The sequence below is a fragment of the Canis aureus genome, chromosome 27 (assembly GCF_053574225.1).
Source record: "Canis aureus isolate CA01 chromosome 27, VMU_Caureus_v.1.0, whole genome shotgun sequence".
NCBI classification, from domain to species: domain Eukaryota; kingdom Metazoa; phylum Chordata; class Mammalia; order Carnivora; family Canidae; genus Canis; species Canis aureus.
In genome coordinates, this window is record NC_135637.1 from 32,921,268 (window position 1) to 32,935,376 (window position 14,109).

Genomic DNA, 14,109 nt, shown 5'->3' on the forward strand with positions numbered 1-14,109 from the left:
CTGAGCCACCCAGGGATCCCCACAATTTATTTTTTTATATTTATTTTATTTTAATTTGTTAGAGTGGGCACATGTGCCTGCGTGCCTGTGCACGTGGGAGGAGGGGCAGAAGGAGAGAATCTGCAAGTGCACTCCTGGCTCAGTGCACAGCCCGAAGGGGCCTCCATCTCAGTTTCATGACCCTTTTCATGATCATGAGATCATGACCTGAGCGGAAGAAACCAAGAATCAGAAGCTTAACCTACTAAGCCACCCGGGTGCCCCAACAAGTGTTACAATTTAAAATGTACAATATGGTGACATTTTGACTTTCATGAAACCACCACCACCACAATCAAGACAGTAAAGATACCAGTCATTTCCAAAAATTTCCTTGTACCCCTTGATAATGCCTCCTTTCTGCCCCTCCCTGCCCACTCCCTTCCAAGCAGGAAGGACTTTGACCTGCTTGCTGCCCCTATAGATTAGTTTGCATTTTCTAGAGGTGTTTTTTTAAAGTTCATTTATTTATTTATTCTTTTAGTAATCGCTACACTGATGTGGCGCTTGAACTCACGACCCTGAGATCAAGTGTCACATTCTTCTTACTGACAGCCAGGCACCCCTATGGTTTTAGATATATGCAAAAATATGGGATGTATTCTTTTATATTTCTTTCACTCAGCGTAATTATTTTGAGACTCCCACAATGTTGAATATATCAATTCCTCTTAATTGTTGAGTTGTATTTTATTGGATGGATGTACCACCATTTGTGGACATTTGGGTTGTTTCCAGTTTTTAGCTATTACAAATAAAGCTGCTATGAATAGTCATATACAAGGTCTTGCATGAACATATATTTCATTTTCTCTGGGGTAGTAGCATCTCACTATGGTTTTCTTTTCTTGTAATATCTTTCTTTGCCTGCATGCTTTTGCTTATCAGGGTAATTCTGGTCCCATAAAATGAGTTATTTCCTTCTCTTTAATTTTTTTGGAAGAGTTTGTGGAGAATTGATACTATTTCTTCCTTAAATATTTGGTAAAATTCCTCAATGAAGGCAAACAGACCTGAAATTTTCTTTGTAGAGAGTTTTCAACTACAATTCCAGTTTCTCTAATAGATATAGGACTATTTGGGCAGCCCTGGTGGCTTAGAGGTTTAGTGCCGCCTTCAGGCCAAGGTGTGATCCTGGGGCCCCGGAATCGAGTCCCACGTCGGGCTCCCTGTGTGGAGCCTGCTTCTCCCTCTGCCTGTGTCTCTGCTTCTCTCTCTCTCTATGTCTCTCATGAATAAATAAATAAAATCTTTTAAAAAATAGATATAGGACTATTCAGGTTAGTACTTCTTAAATATTGGTACTTTGGATCTTTTAAGGAATTTGTCCATTTCATCTAAGTTGTTCAATTTGTTGGCACAAAATTTTTCATGATATTCCCTTTCAATATCTGTGGAATCTGTAGTAGTCACCCCTCTCATTTCTGAGATCGGTAATTGTGTCTTTTTTTTTCTTTCTTTCTTCTTTCCTGATCAGTCTGGCTAGAAGTTTATCAATTTTATCATCTTGATTTTCTCTATGATTTTCTGTTTTCTATTTCATTGATATCCACTTTGATCTTTATTTCCTTCTTTCTACTTACTTTAGGTTTCATTGGCTCTTCTTTTTCTAGATCCTTTTTTTTAATTAATTTTTTATTTTTTGTATAATCTCTATACTCGACATAAGGCTCAAACTCACAACCCCAAGATCAAGAGTCACATGCTCTACTAACTGAGCCAGCCAGGAGCCCCTTTTTCTAGATTCTTAAGTGAATTTTCTTGTCTGGTATTAATATAGCTTGAGATCATTGATCTGAGACCGTTTTATTTTTTTCTTAAATAGATGTTTACTGCTATAAATGTACCCCCCCCAAGTTCTATTTTAGTGGCATCCTATAAATTCTGATATGTTGTGTTTCCATTTAAAAGTCAGTTCAAGGGTGCCTGGGTGCTCAGTCTATTAAGCATCTGCCTTTGGCTCAGATCATGATCCCGGGGTCCTGGGATCGAGCCCTGCGACAAGTGACCTGCTCAGTGTGGAGCCTGCTTATCCCTCTCTCTGCCCCTACTTCTGCTCATGCTCTCTCTCTGTCCCAAATAAATAAATAATTAAAATCTTAAGATACAATACAATTTTGGGGGCACCTGGGTAGCTCCGTCAGTTAAGTGCCAGACTCCTGATTTTGGCTCAGGTCATGATCTCAGGGTCATGAGATTGAGCCCTGCGTCAATCTCCATGCTCAGTGTGGAGTCTGCTTGAGATTTTCTCTTTCTCCCTCTGCCCCTCCCCCTGCTCATGCATGCTCTCGCTCTCTAAAAATAAATATATATATTTTAAAGATAAAAACACAATATAGGGATCCCTGGGTGGCGCAGCGGTTTGGCGCCTGCCTTGGGCCCAGGGCACGATCCTGGAGACCCGGGATCGAATCCCACGTCGGGCTCCCGGTGCATGGAGCCTGCTTCTCCCTCTGCCTATGTCTCTGCCTCTCTCTCTCTCTCTCTCTGTGACTATCATAAATAAATAAAAATTAAAAAAAATTAAAAAAAAAACACAATATAATTTTTAAAAATTAAAACTGAAGTATACAGTTGGGAAAGGAAATACTGGTTTTCACTGATGATTTGCAATCATCTCTAAGAGGAAGAAGTGTGTTTTCCTTTCCCTTTAGAACCTAGAGAAAAACCTCTGTGCTGGGTTGATATCAACCACTTGGATCAGCTGCATGAGATTTTGGATTTTCAAGACGAAGACTCAGCAGAGGCTGACATTTGCTGTAGATTCATATGGAAAGCACCTTATCTGGACTCAAATATTTTCCCTTCTGGGCAGTAAAGAAGTTCCCAAGCATTGGTCACAGAGGTCCTGTGGATCACAGGTATCTTTCCTACATGTTTCCCTCCAATGCTCTGAACATCCTGGCAAAGCATGTTTAAGCTTGAGGAGGCTGATGCCCAGAGAGGTGAAGGTAACTGCAGTTGTCCCACTCAGACCGTCAGAAGTGGGCATCGATCCCGCACCCTAAGTACAGGGCTGGGCTTCATTCAGGCTGGTGAGTGCTTTTGAACCCACTCCCCATTTGTCCCTTTCAATCGTGGAAGAGGGCAAAGCCTAGGTCCTCACTGCTCCCCTCCGCACCCATTTTGCACACAAAGAAATAGGCCCAGGGAGGTCCTGATTGGTCTTGTGCTAGGGCTAGTGTGGCTGAGGGTCTCTTCAGCTGCAGGACACCTGCTATCAAAGCAGGTCTGCTATGTCAAATGGTGTCTCCGGCGGGGGCTTGCTCAAGAATTCCCATGAACCCTCAGCAACCCCCCTTCACCCCCAACCCGGGATGGCTGTGGGACAGGAGGCATCAGGCTGGCGTTAGCATCACAGACAACCCAGGCCTCCTGGCTCACATCCCGGCTTCTCTCCTTTCTAGCTCTTTACCTTGGACAGATCACTTGACCTCTCCCTGTCTCAGTTCACTCACCTATAAGTGCAAAGAGAATTAAAGGAATGTAAAGCCATCTGCACAGTACCTGGCCCACGGAAAGGCTACAGAAGTGCTCTCTAAATAAATAAATGGCTTCAGCTCTGCTGAGTCCTGGAGGTTTGGGCTCCTGCCATTCCCATCCAGGGAGCCCTGGGTGGAGGCCCCACTGACGCTGAAGAGTGTGCCTGCCCTGTGCCCTCCCACACAGCAGGCGCTTTCCAGACCGTGTCATGCTCTCTCCAGCAGGACAAGGGGAGGCTTGGTGTACCTAGTTCCCAAGATGAAGGAACAGACTCCGAGAGGACACCACCAGTGGGCGACAGGGCCAGGACCAAGCTGAGCCTATCTGCCTCCAAGACTAGGCCTGGGCAAGGCCTATCTGTTGCCTCTGGGGTCTGGAACTCAGGCTGGAGCCTGCCTGGTGGGGGCTGTCTGCCCCCCAAGCTTCACAAGGCACAAGCCCCCTCCTACTGGAGTGTCTCTGCCGATAGAGTAGCCTCACTGATGGCCATGAGGCCCCGGCGTGAGGGCTCGTGAAGGGGCTGTGACACCTGCCTGGCAACAAGGCCAACCCTCTTCTCTTGAGCTGTTTTATGTTCGAGCTCAGCTATTGCGTCGCGTGCCTCCGTCTGAGAGGCGGGGAGATTGAGACCAGCTGCTGCTGCCTGAATTCTCCCAGAGCTCGCCTGGTGACACCCCGCTCAGGTCGTCACACCATCCTGGTAGGAATCTCTCCCAGCAGCAGCGTTCAAGGTTTGTGGGCTGGATTTGGGCCAGTGGTGGGCAGGGAGCGAGGGGAGCAGGAGGGCAGGGAGGACAGCGAGCTCGGCATTTCTCCAGCAAGGAATCACAGAACACGGCTGCCTGCCTGTGGCGGACTTAACAGCCTGCCCAGGGCAAGGCCAGCTTCCCCATCTTTCTCTTCCCTTCTGGCCCTTTTCATCTCCCACCCTGCTCTATCTTGCGCCGGGGAGCCTGAGCCCCTTGTTCCGGAGCCTGGGCACCGGAGATACTTCTGTGGCTCCCAGGCCAATGGGCAGGCCCATGTCTTTAAAACAAGGAGGACTGAGAGGGCCAGGACCCCAGGACATGGAGGGTTGAGAGCTGGAAGGCCTCTGGAGAGCCAGCCTTAACACAGAGGAAAAAGGAGAGACCCAAGGCCAGGAGAGAGGAGGCCCTGGCCAGGTCCCAACAGCGAGTCAGGAGCAGAGCTGGGCTGAACCTGGTGTAATTCACACCCTTCCCACCACCTCCGGATAAGGGTTCTTCCAAAAGCAGCCAGGCTGGCAGGGGCCTGTCCTCGGGTGGCGGGTGGGGGGGTGGAGGGGCAGGCGGCAGCAGAGAGGGAGCTCCTTTTCCTCCCCACATCCTGCCTGCTCCTGGAACCCAGCACCATGCCGTCCTCACCCTTCTTGGCCATCTCCTTTCTGGCTCAAGAGGCTCTTATGCATCTGGCTGGCCTGGAATCATTGCTGACTCATGGTCCCAACTGTGGAGGAAGGTCAGCTGGTGGGCCTGGGTATGTAGGCCCAGGGGAGTGCCCCACCTTCTCTTTGGCCCTTGGAGCTTCTCTCTGCCATCAGGTGTCTCCTTATCCATGAGCATCACCACTGCCCTAGACCTGACCTGGGAGACTTCGGCTGCTGGCTTCCCCATTCTGAGCCTCAGTTTCCCCCCTGGACATCTTTAAATTCCTTCATTGTCTTTCTTTGCTCTGACTGACTCCTAGTTGGGCTGTACTCCAGGTCTTCACACATGGCTGAGCAGGTAACCATGGCTTTAGGCTTCTGATCTGGAGCCTGCCCTGATGGTCCTTGAGGGGACAGAAGATAGCCCCTTGCTGGGAGCCGACTACCCCTGGGGCAGTGCTCAGAATGCTCCACTCCCAGCTCCCACTGCTGATGTGTCCACCTCTACCTCTTGCATGCTTTCTGGGGGTCCCCCAGAGGAATGACTGTGCACATGGGTCGTAGGGGCCTGGAGGGAACACACAAGCTCTTTGTTTCTGGTCTGAGGTGTCTCCTAACCCCATGGAGTTGCCCACTAAGTACAGGGGGATGGGTCCTGGTTGGGGTGGGGGAGCTGCACCTGCCCTTTGTGGCCTCCTGTCAGCACAGTCTTATCCCCAGCCCAAGGGGTCCTGGTGGGGAGGTCAGCATCCTGGGCTCAGACCCAAGCTTGCTGTGGTGCTCCATTCTGAGCTTTGCCCCTCTGTAGCCTCCCAACCTGCTCCACTCCAAGCCCCACCCAGCTGTTAAGGTCAGGTCCCTGGAGGCCTCCTCTAAGCCCCTGCCCACAGATAGACCCGACCCTGCACCATGGGGTCTGCCCAGGCAGCACCTGCAGGAAGTCAGTGTGAGCTTGGTCCCTCCCTTTCAGGTGGGCAACACCCCCGAACCTTTGGCTGCCCCTTCTCCCCACCCCAGAAGCAGGGCTGGCGCTCAGCGGCCCTGAGGTCCGCAGTGTAGAAAGGCTGAAGCAGAGGGGGCATCACCGTTTACTGCAGGTGCTGGGCCCTCCCTCCCTGCTGGGAGAAGCCTCACACTTGATCCTGGGCTGACTGGCTGGCCTTTGATGAAGCCAGTCTCCTTCCATCCCCTTCATTCCAGGCTGAGCATTTACACCGGATCTCCGGGGTCCTGGAAGGCCTCCGTCATCCTCCATCCCACGTGCCTAAGAGTGTTGGCACTCAGGTAGGAGTCAGGGTGGGTGGCAGGTCACCTCGTGCAGCAGGCCTGGGACTCAGACCCTGGCCCAGCAGCCGCCGAGCCCCAGGTGGAGGCCGTGCCACCCTCAGACTCAAGGTCCAGGCCCTCATAGATGGTGGGGAGTGAAGTGTGTTGGCTCAGCCGCCGGCGCAAGCCAACCAGCAGGGGTTGGGGCAAGGAGGCTACGTCCACATTGTTGCCCAGGTCCACCCAGGCCAGCGCAGGAAACTTGGTGGGGTCCTTGACAGCCTCGGTGAGCTCACGGGCAGTGGCCCTCGTTAGCCTATTGCCGTTGAGCAGGAGTTGGGTGAGGCGGGGCAGTGTCCAGAGGCTGGGCAGCAGCAGGCGCAACAGCTCGTCACTCAGCCCTGTGAAGCTCAGGTCCAGCACCGTGAGCCCAGCTCCCTGGCTTCCCAGGTAGCGCATGATATGCTGCACATCACGCGCCGACAGCCGAATCCCTGAGAGGTTCACGGTCTCCCCGGTCAGCTCTGTCATCTGGAGGCTGCTCTTGAGGCTGTGGGAGGGTTGCAGGCAAGGATGGACTGAGCCAGCGTCCATGGCCCAGGCAGGCCCCACCAGCTGCAGACGGTCACCCATCGGGGCAGCCCACAGTGGTGGCAGTTCCCGGGCCCTACTGTCAGGCCATACTGGGATCAAACTGCTACTTCCTACATGGGTGGCCTTGGTCAATTCTTGGAACCTTTCTGAGCCTCAGTTTCTCCTTTGGTGAAAAGGAGACTTGGCTGATATGAGGAATAAAGATACATGTGTTAAGGTTTCTCGAGCCACTATTATAAAACCTTACTGCGTGCCTACGTTGTCACTCTTATTATATCTAGAGTAAGAATGATCTCATTCTGCAGAGGAGCAAATGATGCTCAGAGAGGTAACAGGACTCTTCCATGGTCACATACTACTAAGAGAGAGAAGCCAGGTCTTCAAATTGAGGTACTCTAACTGCTGAGCCCACATCTTTTCCCCCATGTCTCCTCCAAAGTCCACCTTTTGTGGGTACAGACAGATGTTCCTATGGGGGTGACAGGGTATCAGGGTAGTCCCCCTGGCCTTGGGGGCTAGAGGAGCAAGAGGGGAGGAGCAAGAGGGGATGTGTTGGGACGTGTGGCCGTGGGCTGTTGGGAGGTGAAGGGCCCCCTATGTTCTAAGCTGGAAAGAAAGTTTAGAGACTGAGAAGCATCCTCCACCACCCCTGGAACTGCCCTCTAGGTCTCTACTGTTGTTTGAACATGGCCTACTATGCAGTTAGGCAGGGGGACCACTGCTAGGGAGGGAACAACCCCATGGGCTCTGGGCTCATCGTGAGCCATCGGGCTCAGGGGGTAGGGAAGCAAGCAAGGGAGAGCACCGGGGCTGTGGTTCCAGGTCCCTGGACCTGGTGTCCACAGCAAGTCCCTAGGCTGAGTCTGGCCACAGAGCTGTGATGGAGTGACTGGGAAGGGAAACCCACAGCAGAGTAGGTCTCAGGCTGGTGGTGGAGGCCTTGGCTTCAGGCAGCCTAGCAAGGCTTTTTAAAGAGCTCTAGGAAAATCAGGGCAGGGTGTGGCCTTGGGCAAGCCACTTGGCCTCTCCCCACCTTGGTTTCCTTTCCTATAAAATTGGAATCATGACCCAGAATCTGTCTCCCTCACAGCCTATTGTGAGGATTCAGGGGTCGGGGCCAGGCCCTGTGACAGGCCAGGGATTGAGGGGTGATGGAAGCAGGTCACAGAGAGCGTGCAGCTTGGTTTGGGGAGCATTCCAGAGCTGTGATGCAGACAAGAGTGAGGGGCTCACAGGGTACGGTTTCAGGCACCAGCCTCTTGCTGAGCTGCCTCTCCATGTCGGCCTAGGAAGGGACCCTAAGGGGCCATGAGGTGGGGCTGTGGCTAGGCTCTCCTTACCAGCTTGGGGTCTTCCTCTGGGGCAGGCTGGATCCTCGCTGCCGCTTGGAGTGAGGGGTGAGATGGTAGATGAGCTGCCGGCAGATCTTATCCGAGGACTTCCAGAGCTCATAGTCCTGTTGAGGGGAAGCGTTGTCAGGGTAAGGCTGAGCCCCTCCCATCCCCCTCGGGGCCTTGGGGATCCAAGTGTGTGCCCCAGCACATGATTCATCATGGATCACTGAGCTGACCACTGGCCTCCCCCTCCCACCCCCCACCCTGGCTGAAGCCTGGCACACAGCCAGGGGAGGCTGCCACTGGGAACTGGACAGGCTGGTCTGAAGCCCGCGGTGCCCGGCGGGAGGAAGCCTAGACAATGGGCCCTTGTTCCCTGTCCTCAGGCCCAAGGCCAGTGTCTCGAGGCTATCAGCCGGCTCCCTGCCCACCCTCAACGATCCCCCGCAACTCGCCACAGGGGGAGGCAGGACCAGGCCCCTCCAGGGAGCCCTGCTCCACTGACGCCACCCCCAGGGAATAGGAACAAGCCAGGTCAGCATGCTCTTCTTCCTCTCACTCTCCAAGCTAGACCGTGCCTATGGGGCCTGGGTCTGGGCTGCCAGGGCTGGGAGGGTTAATGTGTTACTCCCACCACTTGGCTCTCTCCTGGTCCTAAGTGGGCCCTCAGAGAGACCTAGCGTGGAGGGGGAAAAACAGGGATGCTCTGCTTTCCACAAAGCTGGCACTGAGCACACTCCACTATCCAGCACATTCTTTATCCTGTTCCTCTGTTAACGGTGCGTACACACAGTGGCAGCAAGCCCTGGCAGTCACTGTGTGGCTCGAAGCTAGCCTCAGAATCCTTGTGATGCCTGCTTATAGATGTGGGAGTTCAGAGCTGGCTGGGCCCATAGTGGGCATCCTTGTTTCACACAGAGACCTGTGACTAAGGGATGGAGGCTGGTGGCTGTGTCAGGAGCACAGCACCTTCCATGCTCGTGGCAGGGTATCTGCAGGTGCCACCAAAGCAGGGTTGGGAGCAGATGTGGTGGCTTGGGAGGAGGGGGGATGGAGGCCACAGATGGCAAATTCCAATTCAACATGAGGAGGGATTTGCCTGTGGCTCACACTGCTGTGGGAAGCAGTGCACACTTGTCCCCAGATGTATCCATACAGGATGGGGACATGCGGACAGGGATTCCAGCCTAGGGTGGCTCTCTTCTGGCCCCAGGAACTCAGAGGCTGGTTCCATCAGCAGATTTATCAGAACATTCTATGTCCCGCAGTGTCCCTGTATGACTTTCTGCCTGGGTCCCAGGCCCTGGCGCACAGTGCTGGCACTGTGGAAGCAGGTCTACCCAACACATGACTTTTCAGATGTAGGAAAGCACAGCTCACAGGTGTTCTAGCTGCTTGCCATCCTAATACACTGAAACCGGCATCAGGTCCCAGTGAGGGACATTGACCTGCTTAAAGCCTTGAAGCAAGCCAGATGAACACAAGGCTCCTAGCCTCCAGCCCTGGGTGTTCCTGGTCCCTGTCAGCCGCACTGCCCAGCCTGAGGCCCACGTCTACTGGCCTCACCGTCTTGGGGCACTGCAGGTCCCGGGCCAGGTTCACCAGCAGGTCATGGGAGATGGGGTCCACCAGATTGAGGAAGGCCACATTCCTGTAGAGGATGTCAGTGAGGAGGGTCCCCTCGAGGCCCAGGTCCTGTGCGTGGTGAGGACAGCTGAGTGAGCCAGGAGTTGGGCTCTCCCGTCTCCAGGTCCCCATCTAAGCCAGACCCTCGCGCCTGTTCCCAGTTCTCGGTCTCCCTCTCTGATGCTTGTTGGAGTCTCTTCCCAGGCGGCAATGGGCCAACTGTCCAGAAGCAAGGGGACCCTTTGGATGAGGAGAGTGTCAGTGCATCGGGGGCTTCAGGGAGATGATAAATAGGTTCCAAAACCCTTAGACTGGTTCCCTGGAGGCAAAATATGGTACTATGACACCTGTTTCCTCTGGGGTTGGGCTTGTCTGGAGGGTTCTTTGGGGGTTCCTCTGAGGACCCCCAAATGCTGCCATCCTCCCACATTCCCTTGGGGCCCTTTGCCTCTTCCATCTATTCCCAAGCTCTCTAGACTTCTGGTCACCATCTGTTTGCTGACAGGTCCAGGCCCCATTTGTGGGACTGGACCTCTCTCTCAGCTCAGATGTCCCAAAGGCAGCTTAGACTGGGTGTGTTCACCTCCTGACCTGAAGCTGGCCTCACTTCTTGTGCCCTAGCTCAGTAAAGGGCATCACTGTCCCCATCTTCCCAGCACTCAAGTGAGAGCTCAGAACCACCCGGCACTCTTCCCTCTCCCATCTCTGCCCAGTTCACCCTCCCCACTGGCCCAAGAGGTTCAGGCCTCTCTCCCTAACAACCTCCTCCTGGGCCTCTCAGCCTCCCAACACCCATCTCATCCTACCCTTGGGCTGTCAGAGCCAGCTCCAGGAAACACGCACCTAAGCTTGATCCTTAACCCCTTTACTGGAAACCAAATGGCTCTCATTGTGCAACACTAGAGACTCACGCTCGGCCTGGCATTCCCACCCTCCCCGGCCCACTAGCCACGTTGTCCAGCCTCCATGTCTCCCACCCCTCAGAGACCTCACCATTGGGTCCCTGGCCTGCCCTGGCCTTCCTGCCTTCAGTCCTTGGGCTTCTCCTCCCATTACTCCCATAGGCCTGGTGTGGTACTGAACATCCTTTTAGAGTGCCCATTTAGAGTATATACTGACAAGCTGATGGGGCAGGCACAGCCAGGGGGGCCTCCAGACCCCTGGGCCCTCCCCAAGCCAGAGAGTGACACGATTTATGCTTAAAGACCCTGTGCACAGGCAGACAGGCCAGGTGGGAATGCCCAAGGGCCATAACTGTGGAGTCCTTGTGGATTGTGGGGCAGGGTAGCCCCCTCTTTGGCTGGGAATTCTGGCCTCTGAGACACAAGGGGGCAACATCACTGCTTTCCCAGTTAAAAAAAAGAAAAAATGTCCTGCTGGTGCTTTGGTTCCAGATACCATTCTAGACAAAGATCTGTGCCTCTGGATGGTCTAGCTGATTCGGTGCTGCTTTGCTGTTTGCGTTTTAAACACCATTCAAGTTACAAATGCCAGCTAGGGAGGATCCAGAAGAGAGGGCTAGCTGGTGAGCCTGGGCTGACCCAGACAGGGCCCCAGACACACAGCCAACCTTCTGCTGGTGCGGACAGCTCCTCTTAAAGGGCCAGCCCCACCTTTCCAGCAGGCGAAGCCCAGAGAAAGGAAGCCCAGCACAGCAGGGGGTGGGCTGGGAGGCCAGGGGTTGGGCTCTGGCCTTGGCTGCCCCCCTAATTTTCTCTGTGGCTGGAGGCTCACCACTGTTGTCCAAGTCTCAGTTTCCCTTCTCTAATCATCCACCTGTAGGCCAAACACCTGCATGGCTGATTCAGATTCCAGGAAGGGGCAGGTTGTGGTGGCAGCTGCTTCGAGGGGTGGGGACACTGCCAGAAAGGGAAGTGGCTTGCCGGGTGGCGATGCTGGGACCAGAACCCATGTCTCCCGGGGGCACCCCAGGCTGGCTCAGGTACCTGGTGTGTGTGGGACCAGAGGCACAATCCCCCCCACCCCAATCCAGACGTGCTGTCGTGGTGTACAGATGCCAGGTGTATGTACCAAACAGGGGTGATCTGCCTGTTAGGGGGATGGGTGATGTGAGTTGTAGCTCTGTCTGGGCTGCCCTGGTGTCATGGTGAGGTTGGGCAGGCTGACCAGCTGGTCACCCCAAGGAGAGAGGAGCTGTCCTCCTCCCCTGCCCCTCGGCACAAGATGTCACCCCCCTCTCACCCCTCCCTTGCGGCTCCTCCCAGCTCTACTCTTCTCCTGCCGAGGCCTGAATCTGGGTTCTTGGCTCCAAGCTTGGGGCACCTTCAACACACACAGACTGACCTCTGAAACCCCAGAGAGGCGGCCACCGTCACGGCCCCTCCTCCGCATCACAGCCCCCCGCCCCGCAGCCTCAGCGGCCTCCACTCCAGCCCACGGCTTCCCCTCCCTCGCGCCCCCGCCCCGGCGAGACCCCTCAGCCCGCCGCACCCCCCGCGGCCCCGCCCGCCCGCGCCCCGGGCCAGCCGCGCCCCCCGGCCCCGGCCCCCGCCCCCGCCCCCGCCCGCCCGCGCCCCGGGCCAGCCGCGCCCCCCACCCCCGGCCGGTCCAGGCCCGCGGCCCCGGCCCCCGCCCCCGCCCGCCCGCTCCTTCTCTCGCCTGGCGCAGGAGGCGCAGCAGCTGCCGGGCGCGCTCGGGCCGCCGCTCGCGGAGCGTCGCCTGGATCTCGCGGAGCCAGCGCACCCGGCGCTCATAGGGCGCGGGCCCGCACCCCGCCGCCGCCCCGGCTTCCGAGCCCGCCTCGGCTCCGCTCCGCCGGCCCAGCCGCGCCCCCATGGCCGCCCGCCGCGGGCGCCGAGCCCGAGGGAGTCCCCGCCGCGTGCGCCCCGCCCCCGGCCCCGCCCCGGCCCGGCCGCACCGCGGGGACCCGGGGGCCCTGCTGCCTCGCGAGCGCTCGCTAGAGCCCCCCCCCCCCGCGGCCACGCCAGCCCGGGCTCTGGGGCTCCGTCCGGAGCGGGGCCTGGAGACGCGGAGGGAGGCGCTGGCTGTGGCCCCGTGGCTTTGGTGGTGCTGCGAGCGCTGGATCGGAATCAGGGGGGACTGTGCCGTCACCTGCTCAGGGACTCCCCGGGCAGTGGGCGACCGCAGTAGCTGACCTGTCCACCTGCATACGCATTCCTGCTCGCCAAATATTTACTGCGCCTCCTGCCCGACTGGGGACAGGGCTGGGCGGGCTAGGTGGTGTGCCCTTCCTCTGACCCAGGCCTGGGAGATTGGGGGGATGAAGAGTGCCGGTTACCCGGTTACCCGCGTAGGGCCAGCTCAGAGCCGGCTGGTGGCAGGTCAGATGCACCTGCCCCAGGCTTCCTTCTTCTACTTGACGGGTGGGGAGGCAGTGTGAAGAGGGGGAGTCCTGGCTCCTCTAGGGATCAAGCTTGAGCTAGGGACCCACCCAGCTCTAGGAGCCTACTTGAGGGACAGCCCCCCCACGCCCCCCCCCCCCCAGCTCTGGGCCCTCACATTCCCTGGGTAGGGGACATTTGGAGCATGAGGCTCCAGACCCCCAGCTCCCACAGCAAAGAGGATGTGTCCAGCCTGTGAGGACAGTGGGCCTGGGCACAGGTAAAGGAGGGGCGAGCACAGAAAAGGGTGTATGTGGGGTGAGGAGTGGCCATCTGAGGGCAGTTGGTAAGTGAGGTCAGACTCAGGCCCCTCTTTTGGGTTAGGTATTGCCTCCCAGGAGTGTGTCTAGGGACAGGGTGCTGGGCTCTGTGGTCCCCCAGGGCTGAGCCCCTGATACAAGACAGAAGATAGCTTAGTATCCTTGCCACTTGACCTCCCACTGAACCCCAAACCCTGTGTTGTTTGCCTGGACACCCCCGTTGGGACTGCTACCCCCCCAGGGTTTTTCTATCCTGGGGCCCCTTTCCCCTGCCATCTGCCAGCTGGACCCAGCAGCCTCCACTCACCCCCGCCTCTGTAGCCAGCATTGTCCTGGGGCCACCTTGGCACTACAGGTTTCCTCCCTGGCAAACCTGCATGACTGCTCAGCCTGCCTTCCTCCAGGGTCCAGGCGCTGTCGCTGACCTGACGGGACCAGAGACTTAGGCAGCAGCCCTTTGCCCCCCCGGGATTTCTCAGACCCCTGTCAAGAGCTGGCAGCCTGGTAAGAACCCCCTCCCTCTCTTCTACATCCTGAGGGCTGAAGCCAGAGCTGGGATGTCTCCCAAATCCTGACCATATCCTTCCAGAGGCCGAGCCAGGCCTGGAAATTGTCCCCTCAAACATGAGAAGGCCAAGCTGGGGCAGGGGGGGTTGGGGAGGGGGCAACCCAGGCAGAGACACAAGGGGAGTGCTCAGAGTTAGAGCCATATGGAAAGCAGAGAACTGCCCCCCCAGCCCCACCCCACCCTCTGTGCT

The 14,109-nt window shown here is 56.3% G+C and overlaps 2 protein-coding genes and 1 long non-coding RNA gene across 3 annotated transcripts in view; 2 read left to right on the top strand and 1 right to left on the bottom strand.

Moving 5' to 3' along the window:
* The first annotated feature begins 2,701 nt into the window (after positions 1–2,701).
* Positions 2,702–6,989, top strand: LOC144299148 (uncharacterized). The gene is made up of 2 exons (XR_013365923.1): positions 2,702–4,253; positions 6,110–6,989. It is a non-coding gene; the product is annotated as an uncharacterized LOC144299148 (long non-coding RNA).
* LRRC75B (leucine rich repeat containing 75B) lies at positions 5,980–12,525 on the bottom strand. The gene is made up of 4 exons (XM_077874515.1): positions 12,349–12,525; positions 9,670–9,798; positions 8,110–8,225; positions 5,980–6,725 (listed from the first exon to the last, which is right to left on the bottom strand). The coding sequence occupies exons 1-4, from the start codon at positions 12,523–12,525 to the stop codon at positions 6,218–6,220; spliced, it is 930 nt and encodes a 309-aa protein (XP_077730641.1). The 3' UTR covers positions 5,980–6,217.
* GGT1 (gamma-glutamyltransferase 1) overlaps positions 8,225–14,109 on the top strand; it is a 29,508-nt gene continuing 23,623 nt past the window's right edge. The window contains exon 1 of the mRNA XM_077874512.1: positions 8,225–8,249. The gene's annotated coding sequence lies outside the window, so the exon portion shown is untranslated. The remainder of the gene's footprint in view (positions 8,250–14,109) is intronic.

Bases quoted from the DNA above. Each gene is read 5' to 3' on its own strand.
- LRRC75B (XM_077874515.1), bottom strand. From the start codon at position 12,525: ATGGGGGCGCGGCTGGGCCGGCGGAGCGGAGCCGAGGCGGGCTCGGAA. The intron at 9,799-12,348 runs GCGAGAGAAGGA...CACCACGCACAG, and splicing joins TGCTGCGCCTCCTGCGCCAG to GACCTGGGCCTCGAGGGGAC. The intron at 6,726-8,109 runs GTAAGGAGAGCC...ACCCTCCCACAG, and splicing joins CAGAGGAAGACCCCAAGCTG to CCTCAAGAGCAGCCTCCAGA.